Source organism: Clinocottus analis, unplaced genomic scaffold (genome assembly GCF_023055335.1).
Source record: "Clinocottus analis isolate CAN_PGR_092001 unplaced genomic scaffold, fCliAna1.0.p SCAF_4, whole genome shotgun sequence".
Classification (NCBI taxonomy): domain Eukaryota; kingdom Metazoa; phylum Chordata; class Actinopteri; order Perciformes; family Cottidae; genus Clinocottus; species Clinocottus analis.
The window spans coordinates 6,516,723-6,535,150 of NW_027176153.1; the positions used below are offsets into that span (position 1 = coordinate 6,516,723).

An 18,428-nucleotide genomic window follows, 5' to 3' on the forward strand; every position below is an offset into this window, starting at 1 on the left:
TATGTATCATGATATGTATCACCGGAATTTTGCCAGTACACAGCCATAATTTGTCCCTTTATTTCAATCCAAGCTGGATGTTTATTTGTGCTGCTGATATTTTAAAAATTCAACAGCAAGACATATTTTTGTAAACATTGGACCTCATATGCAAGAATCGCTCATTCATACCTTTTTTTCTTGAGTGAATTTTTTTTAATTTCAACTGCAGGACTGAAAGGAATAGGTCGACATTGTGGGAAATATGCTTTTTGTGTGTGTTTCTTGCAGAGGTAGATGGCCTTGTTGCCTTTAGACAGAGTTTACAGTCTTCTGCAAAGCTATCAGTTACTATCTGCTAGCCTTGTGACCACACAAACATGAGAGTGGTATCCCAAATATTTCCCAAATTGTCAAACTATTCCATGAAGGCGTCATGGTGGACGAGTGACTTCCCTGGTCCCATTCTGGCTCGGAGAAATTGTTGCATATCTCCCTTCTCTCTCTTGTCCATACCCTTTCAACAGAAGTAAAAAAAAAAAAAGCCCAATCATTTAAAAAAGAGACTAATGTGCTTGCACGAAGCCATCCAGCTACTCTGAGCAATCCACAGAACACAATACATATTTGATACAGTAGTATATTTTTGTTTTTTCATATTCATTTTCACTTCACTATATGAAAGTAAAATTGACAATCGGTTTGAATTTTGGTCGGATGTTCTTTTGCTATAACATTAATAATAAAATACAGGTCTACTCTAGATGGTTTCTTGTTGCAATATCATAATAGATACTGAATCAACCTTTATTGAGACCAATATCTAGCGAGGTATATTTCTCTTTCTCTCCGTTCTTCCTTTCAGAAGAGTCAAATTGTGAAGTTTTCACTTTATTCATACGCAGATCAACTGAACAGTTGATCTGAATATGAAATGATGAATTAAAAACACTGACGCTGGACACTAATTGTAAATTATGAAGCACATGTTTTCCAAATGCTGTTTATTTACCATCTGACAGAATTCTTCTGTAGAAAGCTGGGTTTTTTTTCTCCCCACGGGACCTGAATGCAGCACAAGTTTGAAAATTCTTTCCTCAGAGTCTGATGTAAACAAATGATTCAGCGTTGTGAGAGCTGCAGTATACTCAGAGGATTAATAGGGAAGACCTGTGTTGTTGATGATGGTTGCTATCGTACTTTGTGATTGTCAATCCAGATGGAAAAGATTGCACTTGTTGTTTACACATTTAGTTTAATCTACAGTACTGATGAATATTGTGTTCCCAACAACAACCAGAGCTCCAGTATGTGTGATATTAGCTCGGGACGCAGTGATGTTTCCTCGTTTGGGCGGTCGTCACCAGTCGCTGTTTACCACAAAATACTTTAGTGTCTGTTTTTAGTTGAGTGGTCTCGGTTGCTTGGTTAAAGTGGGTCAGTATCAGGTTTTTTGTGTAGCCGAGGGGTGTATGCCGAACACCCTACTTCAGCAAATCAGGCCTGTACTCAGGAAACTCTGTTTCTCAAAGCAGGTTTTGATGAGTCTGACCCCAAGTTACCACGGAAACGCGACCTGGTTTTCGTCAACCCAGTTTTTAGTCCGAGCTTCACCTCAGACACAACCAACGTGTTAATCAGTCTGCCGCACAGAAACGCAGCGTTTGAAACAAAAGTTCAACCTAAGCGCTTCCTCAGAGCACATGGTGCATTTAGCATTGAGTATTGTATCTGATACTCATTCAAACACTGTTACAGACTACATAATGTGCTTCCAAACAGAAAACGCTGCAAACATTTGCTTCATTTCACTACTTATTAAAGCAAATGAGATGAATTTCCCAAAAATAAATAAATCTAAATGTTAACCAAATAAAATAAATGTGACAGACACCCAGAAATGCTTTCATTAAGACACTATTTTAACACATCAAATGGTAAAATATGTTCCTGTGAAACACCCATAAATTACTTGGCCAGGGTCATATTTTATGCTTGAGAGTTGTTCAGTGTCATGCTGCATCTTATTGCTCTCGCACCTCGATTCACACCATCTGTGATTGAAAGGAAACTCCCACCACAAAGACATAATTGAGCAACGCAGACTGGACTGAGTCTGACCGTGTCTTCTTTATGAAATAAACAAATCCAGGTTCAGTTTGTCGGGCTTCTCCAAGTCTTTCTGAAACGCTCCTCCAGATGTTTTTTTTTACCACTTTGGCTGAAAGTAGAAATGGACAAAAGCCAGAACATGAAATAAGTATTTATCAGTGACGTTACAGTATTTAGCAAACTGACCGTTCCTCTTCTCTGTGTTGTCCAGGTGAGCAGCCCAAAGGTAACCTCATCTCTGAGGTGGCGGGGAAACACAGTAAGTGCAGTAGCTGGAGATACTTTTCTTTTGACTGTAAAGTTAAGGTTTTAGGAGATAGGATGTCTTTTGATAATTTAATAAATAAATAGTCTGTATGAAATAAGCTCATGGTAAAACAAAAAAGTTATAGAGACCATATATATCGTATATGGCATAAGTATTGTTAAGTCATTCTCTTGACAATAGTATTCTCTGATCTCACCAGACTTTTCTAGCTGCCCTATTATTTGCCTTTACCACTTAGTCATTATAAATAATCTGTGAAGACACCAATAGTCATTAATAGTTGCTGTACTAATATCGAGGTATTTGGTTAAAAAAATATTGTGGTAGTGGATTTTCTTTGTATGGCCCCGCCCTCGTACCGATGTCACTGGACTCCAACCTGAGCAAGCAGCCAGGTTGCTACAAACCCCAGAGTGGACTGTCCTGTGAAGGAGCAGGGGAAGGTTTTCAACTTCAACAGCTTCTGCTTTTGTCTCCTGCAGCAGCCGTCCCATCAGGTGAAGACGAAGATGGACACCAAGGGGCCCTCAAGAGGCTTAGCACCATGTGGTCCTCCTTCCGCAATCGCAAAAGAGATAGTGAGTATTACATTACAGTGACACGTCAAGTGTACTTTGTTGTTCACTGTTACCTTGGTGCCCTGAGTGTCAGGGAGGGGAGGGGAGGAAGGGATGCTGGGTGTTGCGTCTCGAAGTTCAGGGATATTTTGTGGTGGGGTAACGGTTCTGAAAAAAGACTAAACAGACATGACAAGCAGTGTTGCGCAGTTGTGATCAAAGTCCTGCTGCAGACACCAGGGGATTTCCATCGGGCTCCTCATTTCCCCTTGGGAATGTCTGTGGCTTAGCTTTGATACTGAGGGAAATGAAAACCAAACAAATTAAGAGGTTATGTATTCCTAACCAAACTACCAAAAAGGAACATATTGTTCAGGTGGAACTTACCATCGCTGCGCACCCCAAACATTTTGTCATGCTACTGATCCTCCAACTACACAGAGGCCACATTTGGGAGTATTTGTGCATGTGCAAGTGTGGTAGGAGATGCTCCAGCAGGCCTGAAAACACACGGACACAAGGCTGCCGGCCTGAGGAAGAATAAAAAACCCCTTGCTGGGGCGCTTTAATTTTTAACAAAGAGGGAGGAATGCAGCAGAGAACACGTGAACAGGCTGGCAGCCAGTGAAGAAGACAGAATGAAGCTGGGCTGGAGGAATACGCTGGATACTGGTGTCCTGAGCGGAGCTATGTATTGGGAGGGTGTTCCGGGCCAACGTTTGTTGGCAAATATTTGATTAAGCATTCAAAGGTCATTTATTTTCATCATGCAACACAGGGATGCACAACGAAATTCACTTGTAAGCCATTTGTAACACGACAAACGCATAACGAACAAAACAAAAACAGTAGTGCATTCCTGTAGAGCATTTTTTTTTTATTTGCATCACAAAGAAGATAAACATCTTCACATTAACAATGGAACATGACGAAAAATACATTGTCCATGAACTCTGATTTTGTTTGAGCACCAAGCATCATGGTGCAAACACAGAGTTCACATCCTCTCGGCCCCTGGAGTCCTGCTCTCTGCCCTGCTGTCTGCCCGTTAAGTGCAGCTTGATTCTGGATGAACGATGGATCCAGGTTTCTGTGAGGATGTGGGCTCAATAGTCACCGAAATTCTGCTGCATTCATTCATCTTATTTTTTTGGAAATCAGACAGCCAGAGGATTCTGGGTAGTGGAGTAGCCTAATGTCCTAGCCGGGTTGGCTTAAATTCCATTTCGCAGTCATCCTCCCTGGGGCAATTTGGTGGCATTTGGTGACGTTTGGTCTGGCAGTTCTGGCAGAGGAGGAGGAGGAGGAGGTTTATCTACCGTTTTAAAGCAGCTCCTATGTCCATTAAATATGTGTTATCAAGATCTGATCAGAGCCCTGTAAGTCTTTCCACCTGGATCACAGCGGTCACCCCAGATGCTAAATCACTACGTATTTCCACGTTTCTGTGTAGAAGTCAAAGACCCTGAGCCGACGGAGCCTCTGGGCCCCGCGGCAGAAGACGGCACATCCAGGCAGCACCGCTACGTCAGCGGCCAGTACTTCTTTGAGTACCTGGTGGTGGTCAGCCTCAAGAAGACCAAAGATGGCAACAGCTACGAACCTCAAATCACCTACCAGTTTCCAAAGGTCAGTTTGATGGTGGAACACTAGGTCAAGCTAACAAAGCAAACCTGGAGTGAAATGGACTGCAGGTATACACTGTCCACTTTGGAAAAACACCTCAAGACGTAGAGATGTCTGCCTTCTCGCCAATATATTGGAACTCAATGGCACTCACCACGCGTTGCTCAAAGCCACAAAAAATGCATTTGAAAAACTCAACCGGGAAGGCCCCCTATCTAGAAATCATGACCCAGCTCCTCAAGATAATCCACAGACCTTGTTGTGGGCAATTTAGTAGGAACTTTTCTCTCCGTAGAACAAAGCGTGCAAAGATAAACACTTCTTCTGCGCGTTGATACGGTTGGCTGGTGGAGTTGGGAAGAGAGGAAATAGTTCCTACATGAAGCTGCACATGACAAGGTCTATCTTCAGTAACCTGTATCACAAGGAAAGTGTCATCTAGTCCCATTATATTAAAAGGACAAAAGGCAGACATCTCTCCGGCTGATATCTTCAACACTAAGCAACTTGTACCAAACCAATTTAGACGGATAAATAGCACTATAGGTAAGGGGAAACATGTATTTCAGACTTTTAGGATGAGTTGTACCTTTCAATAAGTGGTCATTCAGACCTGTGGTCAAAATGTTTTCTAACAGAGGTCAGCTTGGATTCATGCATCATAATTCATGTGACATAAATTCAAGCTGAACAAAGGAAGCTTTACATTTCAGTAACCACCTTTCAATCCCACAGGAGGTTTGTTTCGATGGTATCATATTGCTTTAAAGGCACAGTGTTGAATGGTTTTAAAGTGTAGCAGCGCAGCAAATAGAAGAGAAGAAGAAGACAGCAAGCTGGTAAACATTAAAGGACAACAGAATATGAAAAGGTTTTTTTTTTAAAGAACAGATGTGTTTTATTGTTTGCTTTCAGAGAGACGGGATGGCGAGGTTTCAGAAGGAGGAGGAGGAGAAGACGCTGAAGGCGATCACTCTCTTTTGTTTCCCGGAGGGCATCAACTGGGCTCCTTTAACAGAATACCACAGGTACAGCTGCTTCTCTATCTGCTGCTGCATCACCTTGAATAACCTGTATTCCTGTGTCCATGGTTCAGTTCAGTGTTCACCGTTTGTCATCTCCTTAACTCTTTAAATATTTTCCAGTGAGACCTTCTCCTTTGTTCTAACTGAGATTGATGGCAGCAGAAGAAACGGATACTGCCGGAGGTTACTGGTCAGTGTGTCGCCTGAACTTGTCTTCGTAGTGTCACTCCTCCAGTGTTCATTTAATAACCTCTCTTATCTTCCTCTAATCTGCAGCCTGGAGGGAAAGGAGCTCGACCACCGGAGGCTTACTGTATCATCAGCTCGGTGGCTTGTTTCGGCCTCTTCTCCAAGGTGTGTTCAACTGACCTCTTCTAAATTCTTCAGCTTGTTTCTCACTAAACTTAGCTGTACTTACTTCAGACAATTTAGAATGTAGCTTAATATTAACACATGTCATAATTCATAATTTCATAATTCCAGTGGTGGGCCTTCAATGAGTGCCGTATAGTCCACATCATGGGTGGAATGGGGGGAAAAAGTGTCCATTTAATTTGACTTAAGCTTCTCTATTTAAGATCCAGAGCATTAATATTGCAGCAATGAGACTTTATGTGGAAAGCTTGAGTCAAAGAAGTTTGGATTATGTTGGTATTTATCTGTACCGTATCATATGTGCAGATATTTGACGAGGTGGAGAAGCGGCGGCAGATCTCCATGGCCATGATCTACCCATTCATGCAGAAGCTGAGGGAGGCTCCATTCCCAGCTCCGGGAAACACTGTGGAGATTAAGAGCTTCATTCCTGAGTCGGGCACCGAGGTCAGACCAACACCCCTCCTTATGCTCAGAGATAATCAGAGGACGCTCTGCTTTTAAAAAAAAGGTTTAACTTTAAAGACTCAGGGTAGCTCAGGTTTACCAAAGTTTGAAACTATTTCTGCTGCAACATAATTGTCAGATGAGCTGCAGGTCCTTGTTTGGTTACAAAGTGCATCCAGTCTGCCGTACGCAACACAATTACATAATCAGCCCGATGATATTTAAAGGGGCCCCACTTTTGGTGTTTTTCCGTCGCACCAGTCAGATGAAGAAAACCCATGTTTTATTTTTTTTACGGCTCTGACCATTAGTTCTACGATGTTATTTGCTGAAATATCCAAACCAGGCAACATCTCTAAGAAGAAGAAACACCATCAGTTCAATAATCAGACAGTAAAACAGATCCTCAGGTTAGACCGGGTGAATCTGTTGTAAACGTTTTCTCGTACACCCCCTACTCTACCTGCAAATAAAATGTGTTAGCTTTCATTTGTCTACATTACTAGCTTGTTTCCAACCTATCTGGTATTCTGACTGCCTGTGTTTCTTTTTTTTCCTTCTTTTTTCTTATGCCATATCACCAGTTCTGAGATCTCAAAAGTGATGGAACTGATGATCTGCTGGTCTTAAAAGCTTAAAATTCATTTTCTTCATTAAAAAGGACGTGAAAGGGATAGTTTGCATGTTTTGTAGTGTGGTAATATGAGGTACTTCTCAGTACAGTATACAGTCATATTACTGCATAATTACTACAGTACTTAGAATTTGGAAAAACAGACAGGAGTCAGCAAAGCAATGTACTGCTGTGAGCGTATTTTAGACACCTAAAAGAATTGTGTCCACTATATTTAGATTATTTTCCCTTGCCGTCAGACAAACCTTTTTGATGGGGGACTGAAGCAACTTATAGGTGTACTCCTGTGGAGTTTGTGAACCTGTCTTGCAATACCCAACTGTTACTTTGGAACAGAAACACTTCCCCCATCAGGCCACATACCATGTTACTTGTTCTCACAAGTTTTTACTGATGTTGGCCATTGTTTGTGCTGAAGCCCTCGGGGCAAAGCGAGGACAAAGACACAGTTCTCTGTTTTCATGGTGGCAGTAAAGGTGGTTGTTCTAACAATGTACAATAATGTAAAGTAAAACCCTGAAACTAACCTGCATCTCATCCCGTCCTTTATAGCTAAGCTCTAGTGCCTCGGCAATCAGACAGGTGCAGGAGTTTAAAGTCAGCGACGTGTCAGTTGAGTGATGGTAACATATTTGTGACAGTGGTGGTGACTTTCCACCAGATTATCAGTCTGACCCGGCCGCTGGATTCCTGGCTGGAGCACGTGAACTTTCATACACTGTTCGACTGCCTGACAGACGACGAGGTGTTACTGGTGTTCGCCGCCGCCGTCTTGGAGAGGCGGATTGTCTTCATCGCTGATGAACTGGGGTAAGACACACAGATGTGGATGCCGTGTAGAAACATATTGAACCTTTATGTTGAATATGTCACCAAATGTCCTGAACAAAGGGAAATGTAGCCGATGATTCTTTTAAATGGACGGTGTGACTTACCTGGGAAGTCCGGCCATGTTGCTGCATCTTATTCCAATTGACTCAAATTGTCACAAATCAGATGGAGCGTTTTCTACGAACTGGTATAAATTGCTTTGTAGAGCAAAGCTTTAAATATATAGTTTGGATATGTTGTAGTGTGGATGGATGAGGTTCTTCTCCATAGTCAATGTTTTACTACAGAATTACTACAGTCAATGGAGTTAAGAGAAACAGACAGAAGTACTAGCTTGAAAAGCAAAGTAATGTCCTGCTGTGTCACTTTTAAGGGTATACTGTATTTATAATATTGATATACATCTACGCTCTCTTCAAAAGCACAATGCCAGTTCGCCTCCTCCTGCCCAACCATTAGTCTGTATGCAGGCTAAAAAACATTGCTATTTGAGCATGCTGTTGGTAGACACTACTGTCCCACAATGCAATGCACAAAGGAAACTGCTGCTCACAGCTGGAAAACAAACATGTGCATCGTGGCTTATAGACCAAATAACTATTAAATCTTTGGCCAGAACCTTTGCTGTCTCTTTGTGACGTTTAACTGACCCTTTGCTTCTTAAACGCAGACTGGCCAGCCATTTGCATATCATCAACTAGCTCTGACCAGGGTCAGACAACTCGCTGGCCGTGCTCCATCAACTCTCATGCAATCTTTTCAGATCGTTCCACTTTCAGGCCGGTTTAGTGGATTTGGAGCTTTTTGTAGTTAAATGTTGTGTAACAGTGACACAGGTGAGCTGGGAAGGAGACAAACGTTTTCTAAAACGTGCGCTAGCACATCATTAGCTAGCATTAGCACTTCTATGCATTGCTAGCTACTACTATGATATACTGAATGTACACAAGCACACAAGTGTGGAGTAATAGCTGCCCTTGAGCAAGGCACCAAACCGCCAACCGCTCCGGGTGCCTGTCAATGGGCCCCCTTGTTCTAATCCCTGCATTAACGCCTGTGTGTGGGTCCTGTTTGTGTCCTTCCTTCATTCTCACTGATGGTTTATTGATGTAAATGGGCATGACACGTCATTTGAGTCATTATAATACAGTTATTCAACCCTTTCAATGTTTTATTAGCTTCCATCGTTTGAGAGTTTGCCATTATTCAAATACTGGCTTCTCTCAGAAATAGTTCGACGGTGTGTACTAGGTTGGAAAATGATGAGGGAGCCGATTGGCTGATCTCGTTACACCTGCATGGCATTGTCATTAAAGGAACCCGTGCTTGCTGTTACACTGCAGCACAAATAATAAAAGAGTAACTGAAGTGACTTAAGTTTACGAGCCAACAGACTGGCCGATCTAACCTGAACAGTTCGTGTAGAATCAGTTCTGATATCAGCTCCCTCGTCTCCCTGCAGCACATTATCGCAGGTCATTCACGCCGTCGCAGCCCTCCTCTACCCCTTCATCTGGCAGCACACCTTGATCTCCATCGTTCCGGAGATCCTGATCGACGTAGTGATGGCGCCCACCCCCTACCTGCTGGGAGTCCAGAAACGCCTGCAGGACCTGGTCACCGACCAGATCGACATGAGTGACGTGAGTTGGGATGGAGAACACAAAGACAGGGTTTGTGCATAACAGTTTTCAGGTGAAAGCCTTATTCTGCTTCTTCCTTCTGTGACAGCTTCTGGTGGTCAACTTATCTGAGGATAAACAAGAGACCTTCATTGTTTCAGTAAGTCTCGTATCACCAAAAATGCAAAGAATCTTTTGGTTGTGAATTGTAATTTTGAAATTCAGTTGAAACATTTGTGTGAAATTGTTTTCCAGATTGGTGATGAGAGCTCAATTCTTCCCCCAAAGCTCCAAGCGGAAATACTAGAGGCACTAAGTAACAGACAAAAAACATCAAGTGAGTGAACTGCAACCCAAATCAAACACCGGTATATCAGTGCGGAGCAGAGATGTAGTTTTATGTCCTTTTTGTTTCAGCGGTGGAGGAGATGAATCGGGTCGTGTCGGAAGCCTTCTTACATTTCTTTGTGAAAACAGTCGGCCATTACGGCTCCTACGTGAAATACAGCCGTGGCGGAGGCCCGGGGGTGTTTGAAAAGAGGAGCTTCTATAAGGCTATTGATTCCAAGACTACGCGACACTTTGTCAAGAAGTTCATCCAGACGCAGACATTTGACCTGTTTATCCAGGACGTGGAGCAGCAGCACTCTGGACCTCAGCAAGGTGAGGACGAGGAGCCAATCTTTCAACTCTTAGATGTGATTTAGCATCAGCTTCAACGCAGGCCTGCTGTCAGATGTCTCTGCACGGACTTGACTTTCTTAAAAACTGGTTTCTCACAGCCTTGCTGTCGCTCTCTTTTCCAAACATCAACAAGTCATGATTTTTAGGTTATTACGAGACTCTCCAAATGCTCATTATCAAGGATTAAAGCTTGACTGACTCGAGAAGTGGCAGCGTAGCAGCAAGGTCTCATGGAGGAGAAAGACTGTGTCCCAAATCCATCTTAATTCTAATCGGGTTTTGGGAACGTAGTGTATTCACTCTGGAAAAGTAACAAAATGGAGTTCACTAAAAAACTATTTTGATTGTGCTGGTCCCACTACTGGCCTACAATGCAGTGCAATAAGGAAATGAAGGAACTTGTCACAGCTGTTAAAAAATATTTGATGGTGTCTTGTAGCCGGGATGGATGGGGCTTAGCCATGGGTTATTGTCAGTGATGTTATAAAATTGCAAATTAGTTTTGTATCATTTCCTGTTGGTATTAAACAGTTGCAAATCTACGCTAACAGCAAGAACAGTATACTCAATATATCAGTAAGTAGTACACACTGTTTACAGTTATTATGTAGTCGGTAGCAGTAGTGTTGGCAGAGCATCCACCCTATTTATCCATTTTTTTAAATCAGAAAAAAGGAGGAGGTGCAGAAATTGTTTTTTTCTGTCAGCCGAGAGTCAACTGAACACGTTACTTCGTCACTGATATTGATGTTCAACCATTTTTAGTAACCTAATAAAGTTAAATCAGCCTTTACTCATTTTTCACATTAATGTAAATCCTGTCCTATCTGCCTGCCGCTCGCGACTAACGTTAGGACATTATAGCATTTTAATCTCTGACGTTTTCTATCCATAATGCATCTTGGTAAACATAGTTAACTTCTCCCCCAAAACGTACACAAGTTTATACCTTCGACTCTTTAGTAGAGAACCAACCACTGTTATTAATATTTTGTCCTGCTGACTTAACTGGGAGCGAGATTATGTATGCATTTGGAGAATTCCGAAGGACATTGCATGCACCACTATTTAAAACTCGAGGGCAGATGGTATCGCTGTTTTGAGCTGCTTACCTCTTAAACTCAACACCAATTCAATTGCACCGCTTTCTTAAGCACCATAACAACTTGCAACATCGGTTCCAATAGCTACATGGGTTATTGCCACAGATCTCACTGAAGAGATTAAAATCTTAGATCCAGAGCCTTTCATTTTGAGACCAGTGCAAAATCATACTTACTTTTTCTCCTTTTCTGATTGCAATTTGCATCTGAAGCAGAATTGGATCCAAACTTGAACAATATGGTACAATATGGTATTTTACTGTCATGTTATCAGGTCTTTCAACTTGAGCTCATGTTTTTTCTCAGTGCACTGATTCAAGCTCTGGTCCTTTTTTGTCCTGCAGGAATATTTCACAAAAAAATCCTTGAATACCAAGAAAAGAAGAAAAGGGAGAAGGCAAAGAAACACTAGCCTTGAGTGCGGGACCCTGGGTGTACATAAAGGGAGTTCATAGGAAACTATGTGAATGTTGTTTGTTGTCCCGTGTCAGTTTTAGATTTAAGTATCAATGTACCAATGTGTGAATTACTGTATGGCTATGTCGCTGCTACTCTGTGAAACACTGGCAGAAAGAGAGACTTTAGTTTGATGTGTTGGTTCTCAGCCTGTGGCTTGAAAAATCATTTCACATAAAGATTAGTTTTTTAAGCATACACCCACAGTCTATGTTTGTTTTTTGGGTGGTTTATTAGGCAACCAGGCCCCAATGGCTGGAAGTCTTTTGTGTCCAACTAACAAATAACTAAGCCTCTGCTGCAAGATTCATTGTACAGTTTGAGGAGCGGCCTCCTCCGCCTCTGGATATTGCCAAGTACATAATCAAAGTGTGTACATACACGAGGAATATGGCTCTCAATAAACATACACAGACATGCGGTGAAAACAAAGGACAACTAGATAGGTGCACTAAGTCCAGGACAGATCTGCTCCAGGGACCACTGCAGTGGTGTGTGACAAAGGAAGGAGAAGAAGACGAAAAGAAAGGAAATCGAGGATGTACAAATTGGGAAAGGCAACCGGCCTGAGGACTGCTTTTCAAATTGAATACTTTTTCTTTATTTGTTTTACTTCTATTAGTCGTCTACACACTGTAGCTGCATGTTAAGGTGTGCACTGTTGCATGCAGTATGGACACACTACTTTGTTATAATACTGCACCTTAAACTTTGACCCCCTCACATATCTGCTGCACAGAGGATTGTTGGTCAGAATAGACAGGAGAGTATGCTGGCTTTACGCTGGAAAATGTTTTTTGGCACACTGTTTTTGACACATTGCCTTACTATGCTGTTATTGACTAGTGGTAAGTACTACTGTTCTGTAATTGGTGGATTATCTGGCAATGGCAATGTGCTTTTCTATAATAATTCACAGAGTTCTTTACATTTAGTAATTTAAGTGCACACAGTGAAGTTGGACTGAGACGGACATTTCATTCACTAAGGCAACAAATGACCTGTAAGAAAAAGAGATAAACCTTTTCTAGCAGAAGTTCCTGAAGGGAAACCAGCTAAGCTCAACCCCAATCTCATCCTCGTGGACTTTGAGGTGCTCTTGCTAACTCCGTGTGGGTTTAGTTCTGTCCCGCAGTCCAATCATTATGTGTTTGAGGTCTTACTCTCTGGCAGACATGTATGAGCCTTTTACGTAGATCAGCAGTAGTTTCAGACTTTGCCCAAGAAAATCACCCACAATTCATAGCATGGAGATGTGAAAATAAGGTAAACAAAGATTACCACTAGGCTGTTCAGCCTGATTTTATTACATTCATGCAGAAACATTAATGATTTCAGATGGAACATAAAAACACGTGAAATTAGAGGGTATTTATTTGTTTAAATCAAATGTTTTATTCATGCACTGAAGTCATTTTGACAAAAACAAGTGAATGAATTATTTGAAATGACCTCATCTTGTGAGGAAAGCCTGGAAGACGTTCAAATCAGGGAGTAAATAGTATAAAATAAATACCAAAAATTGTAGGTCATATTTATGACTGTCATTGTAACGTGATATGTTGCAACAAAGTGCAGCCCCATTCATATATACACATATTCATGCCCTTACAGTCTCGCACATTTAACCACTGACCACTATCATCTTTGTATAAAAACGGAGGTATAGCAATGTTTCCACCTTTGTCTGCGTGACAGCTCAAATTAACATCTTTGTTAAAAATAATGTTATTATGGTGTATTGCTAAAAAAAAAGAAGGAAAAGACCATGATACAGCATCTGCTTCCTATCCACACACCTGTTCTCATTAGCAGGGACTTACCTATACGTTTTTTAATGTTAATATGCCACCCTGTGTTCAATTGTAGGAACTACAATTCACAATTCACTCTGTTTCCCAGAGAGATAAAAGAAAGCAACAAACTAATTTATGGCTCCAACAATTTCATTAATAACTGGAAATTGTTGAATATTTACTGATGATTTGCTATGTCCTTTCGATAAAGTTTGAAGCCATCAGAAAGAGAAGGAGACGGCAGCAGAGTCCATGCGGAAGACTCAGTTTAATATGGTATTGATTGTTTACAATCAGAACAGGACATTCGGGAAGAGGAAGAGGAGCAGCATTGTGCGGTTTCATCTACGCTCCACTATGAAGACAAGCAGCAACTTTGCTCTGAGCAATGACTGTGGGCCACCCTGAGAGAGATGATTAAACTTCTCTTCCACTGCATTAACAATCTACCTTGCCAGGATGTCTTTCTTCAAGACCGCGTACACCTTGGACTAGTCAATTACCACAACAACTAAATTAATAAATATACTGGATCGGATTATGTATTTATTGATATACACCTGTTAAAACAATTATTGTTGCTGCTTATCTTTAATGACAAGATCACTTGATGGGGATGTAATGAAGAAAGAAAAACCCTCACCACACTACTTTTTCTTCCTCAGTGTGCTGTAGTGCTGTAAACCCTCTTATTGTTAGACACTGTTCCTTTACTGTTAGCGGTTAGACGTAGAGTGATACTTTCCATACTGCTCTGGACGTTGATTGCCTAAAATTTGTTTCTCTGATTTCTCTAGTGATGACAATACAGTAAACATGACATCAATTCACCAACACACATTGTGGGAATATTACCACATAGTAACAAACACTAAGCCACTAATTATGCCAGACAATAAATATGGTGCCGTGCGCAGTAAATATAAAGGGATGTTAGACAGGGCCAATGTGAAGCTGTGTTGACTGACAGCAGGTATACCTGATGCATCACCTCTGCTATTGGCTGTCATGTACCGTAATAAAGCAGCCAAAGACATTGTATTGCAATACAATCCATCAATCAATTTTATTGAAAATAATAAGCAAACAAGTCAAACATATTTTCAAATTAGACTTCCACATTGGGACTGCAGCAGCAACACCGGGTAGCCATGATTTGACTTAAGAATTTCCTTATTGACATTCTTTCAGGGTGACCAGCTGAGGGTGCTGCAGTATAGCCTGTTGGTTTTGCTCCATCATAAGAGAGTACCAGATTTTTATCATCGCAGTAGGGAGGTAGTCCTCTATCAGAGGACCTGGTAGCTGGATCTGCATCATAGGCAGAGATAAGCAGTCCTTCATCAGAAGACAAGACAGCTGGATCTTCATAGTAGGCGTAGGGATGTAGTACTTCACCAGGAGACCAAACAACTGGATCTTTATGGTAGGTGGAGGAATGAAGTACTTCACCAGGAGACAAGAGCGTGGGATCTTCACGATAGGTTGAGCAAGGTTGTCCATCGGAAGACCAGGCAGCTAGATCTGCATCATAGGCATAGATAAGCAGTTCTTCGTCAGAAGACCAGTAAGCTGGATCTTCATAATAGTTGGACGGAGATAGTCCTTTATCAGGAGACCAGGGAGCTGGATCGTCATAATAGTTGGAGAGAGATAGTTCTTCATCAGGAGACCAGAAAGCTGGATTTTCATAATAGGTAGAGGGAGATAGTCCTTCATCAGGAGACCAGAGAGCTGGATCTTCATCATAGTTGGAGGGTGATAGTTCTTCATCAGAAAACCAGAGAGCTGGATCTTCATAATAGTTGGAGAGAGATAGTCCTTCATCAGGAGACCAGAGAGCTGGATCTTCATAAAAGGTAGAGGGAGATAGTCTTTTATCAGAAGACCAAATAGGTGGATCTTCATGATGGGTGGAGGGAGGCAGCCCTTCACCAGGAGACCAGGAAGCTGGATCTTCTTGATTGGTGGAGGGAGGCAGTCCTTCATCAGAACACCAGTCAGCCCAATTTGCTGCAGAGGTGTTCACCGTATCTGCTGAGTCCTCCATTGGGCAAATGCTAACCATAGATCCTGAGGTGTTCAGACTGGATGAAGTACAACAATCAGTGAAACAGTCATTATTAAGTTATTCAGTCGGTGAATAAATCATGGGTTATCTACTTCCAGTGTAAGCAGACGCACAGTTACTTACTGGGCTTTGCTGCCCGTGTGCTCGGTCAGGTTGGACTTCGTGATGAACAAGTTCTGCAGAGCTAAACGTGGAGAGATTCTCTGATCCCCGTCAAGATGCAGAAGCTGTTTGATGAGGTTGACAAAAGCCTTCCTATCCTCAAATTCAGCAACATCCCCTTTTGGATAGATCTGGATTTGGAAACAGGTTGAGGTCAGTTGATCCAGCACCTCCCCGACACTGGTAAATAAATAGTACTGATTCAGTCTTTACTCATTCAACAAAGTCAAGGGTACCTACGTCAACAAGCTGATCCAGAGAGCGGGGAAGGTCGTTGTAGCTGTGCTGTTCTCCTGCTTTCATGTTGTTGGCGGCCATATATTCTTCAGGCATCTAAACAAACAATATGTGTGTATAAATACATACATATATATATATGTATGTATATATACATATATATATACATATATATATATATGTATGTATATATACATATATATATACATATATATATATATATATGTATATATATATGTATATATATATACATACATATATATATATATATATATATATATATATATATATACACACACACACACACATACATACATACATACATACATACATACATACATACATACATACATACATACATACATACATGAGAATCCTTTTAAGTAACAGAGCCAATGTGAAGCTGTGTTGACTGACAGCAGGTATACCTGATGCATCACCTCTGCTATTGGCGGTCATGTACCATAATAAAGCAGCCGGTAAATAAATAACATAAAATAAGTAAACCAACCAACTCAATCAAAGAAGGACATTGTTACTCTACCATCAACCTCCATAATGGATGATCAGCAGCCTTTGTCTCAATGAAAAAACACTGCGTATGTATCCCAGCACAGAGCAGATGGTCGTCGGGCTGACCCAGAATCTCAACCATGCACTTCATCTGCAGGCAAAAAATACAGAATCACATCAGCTGGCAAGTATGCAAAGTATCCACTTGGTTCTGGACATTTGTCCGAGGGAGCTGACTTACCATCTGATAATCACAGTTGACAGGGAAGATATTGTCAGCCAGATAGAGGAAGGCCAGGATGCAGCCGACTCCCCACACATCTATAGCCTCGGTGAAGGGAAGGCCGAGGGCAACTTCTGGAGCTCTGAGGAAGCAAGACAAGTGCAAAATATGAGAATTCTCTTGGCAAGAGTTAAGGACCAAGAGCACAACATGGATGCTAAGAAGAAGGAAGGATGAACCTACCTGTACCCAGTCGGCTGAAGCGCCATTCCCGGCTGGATTTTAGAGGCGGGAATGGCTTCACCAAAGTCTATTAATTTAATCTTAAGGTGCTGATCCTGCATATTAACAAACATAATGTTGTCAGGTTTGATATCGGTGTGCAGGATACCGAGACCCTTCAGGGCATCCAATGCCACCAAAAGCTGCCGAAAAAAAAGACAATTTTGGGATTAAGTTTTCCATGTGCTACTTTATTGGATATTTTCATTGATTATTAATGTACAGAATAATACACAATTGGTTCCATACAACAATGATACAGACCTGCTTTGCGATTGGGCGGATCTCATTCAGAGCAAGTGGTTTCCCATCTCGTTCTCCGACCATGTCATAAAGACTCATGTCTAGAATCTCAAATGCCAGACAAGTTTGTCCCATATGTTCAAACCGCTCAAAGAATTTGACCACGTTGGTAAGATCTGGATTCAGGACACTGATGACCTCCAACATGGACACCTGGGGAACAAAGAGGTTCGTAGTAGGAATTCTGAGCTGAGCAGACACGATGTAACAAGGCAATACTGTACGTCATGACAAGTAGTCCAGAAACCAACCTCTTTCTCAGTGTCCTGGATGAATTCATCGTCCTGTTTGATGATCTTTACAGCCACTGACTCTTGTGTTGTTAGATTTCGGCACTTGGCCACTTTTCCGAAGCAGCCTTCACCAATAAACTCCAGAACAGAGTAACCAGAGGAGCTGCTGAACAGAGTTTGACCTGCCTGAACCTCAGGTGCTGTTAGTGTGACTGTGGGAGAGAATATGGAGTCAGTGTCAACTGAACATGATTCAAACACATCTTAACCATGAATCATGTCCTTGTATTTCAGTGTTGACTTGTCATTCTGAAATCAAATACTGTTGATATCATGTGTTTTTTGTAAATCGCTCTATTTAGTTCAGGAAAAATATTAACGTCTGCATTTACGTAACACTTTTTTCGTTGTAGCAGCCAATAAGTCACTGTTGTTTAAATAAGTTTAAACAATGGTTTTAAATGCTAATGCATGGGGTCCTGAGGGACCTCAGTCAAATGCAACAAGGCAACAAATCAGTGTCCACAGTGTGATTTCAAAGCAGATACAATCAGCATCATGTCAAATGTATTTTCAGCGCCTTGAGTCGGTCTTACCTGACACACCAGAGGCATCTAAGATCCGAGATGACATTTTTAAAAGTCCAATCTTCTCAGTTTAGCATTTCCAAGGTTGAAAATGAACCTTCAAGCTTAAATCTTTTTACAATCAGAATGTATCACTGTCTTTCTTGATGCTTGTCTCAAAAGTGTGTGTCTCTCTCTCCATGCTGATGAAGAAATGACCAAATTCCACCTCTACTTCTATAGAACTGCGGCCTTAATGACATCACTGCATTCTGTTGTGACCTTTTTAGAACTCTTTTAGAGAGAAAAATTCTGTTTTTTTC

At 41.5% G+C, this 18,428-nt stretch overlaps 2 protein-coding genes across 4 annotated transcripts in view; one reads left to right on the forward strand and one right to left on the reverse strand.

The window, feature by feature from the left end:
* dennd2da (DENN/MADD domain containing 2Da) overlaps window positions 1-11,917 on the forward strand; it is a 15,195-nt gene extending 3,278 nt beyond the window's left edge. The window contains exons 2-14 of the mRNA XM_068597900.1: window positions 2,303-2,350; window positions 2,842-2,937; window positions 4,370-4,545; window positions 5,458-5,570; window positions 5,688-5,757; window positions 5,844-5,921; window positions 6,249-6,389; window positions 7,685-7,833; window positions 9,317-9,497; window positions 9,586-9,636; window positions 9,732-9,813; window positions 9,894-10,139; window positions 11,608-11,917. Coding sequence (XP_068454001.1) covers window positions 2,303-2,350; window positions 2,842-2,937; window positions 4,370-4,545; window positions 5,458-5,570; window positions 5,688-5,757; window positions 5,844-5,921; window positions 6,249-6,389; window positions 7,685-7,833; window positions 9,317-9,497; window positions 9,586-9,636; window positions 9,732-9,813; window positions 9,894-10,139; window positions 11,608-11,675 — 1,499 coding nt within the window. The 3' untranslated portion in view covers window positions 11,676-11,917. The remainder of the gene's footprint in view (window positions 1-2,302; window positions 2,351-2,841; window positions 2,938-4,369; window positions 4,546-5,457; window positions 5,571-5,687; window positions 5,758-5,843; window positions 5,922-6,248; window positions 6,390-7,684; window positions 7,834-9,316; window positions 9,498-9,585; window positions 9,637-9,731; window positions 9,814-9,893; window positions 10,140-11,607) is intronic.
* A 2,649-nt stretch (window positions 11,918-14,566) lies between these two features.
* On the reverse strand, window positions 14,567-18,299 carry LOC137800853 (homeodomain-interacting protein kinase 1-like). Of its 3 annotated transcripts, none has more exons than XM_068598210.1 (9): window positions 18,136-18,299; window positions 17,558-17,751; window positions 17,268-17,459; window positions 16,965-17,146; window positions 16,740-16,863; window positions 16,530-16,649; window positions 15,989-16,081; window positions 15,710-15,879; window positions 14,567-15,602 (listed from the first exon to the last, which is right to left on the reverse strand). In XM_068598210.1, the coding sequence occupies exons 1-9, from the start codon at window positions 18,170-18,172 to the stop codon at window positions 14,624-14,626; spliced, it is 2,091 nt and encodes a 696-aa protein (XP_068454311.1). In that variant the 5' UTR covers window positions 18,173-18,299; the 3' UTR covers window positions 14,567-14,623. The 3 variants fall into 3 exon arrangements, with proteins under 3 accessions (XP_068454311.1, XP_068454312.1, XP_068454310.1); XM_068598211.1 differs by having other exon boundaries at window positions 16,965-17,059; window positions 17,558-17,781; XM_068598209.1 differs by having other exon boundaries at window positions 17,558-17,781.
* Between the last annotated feature and the right edge of the window lie 129 nt (window positions 18,300-18,428).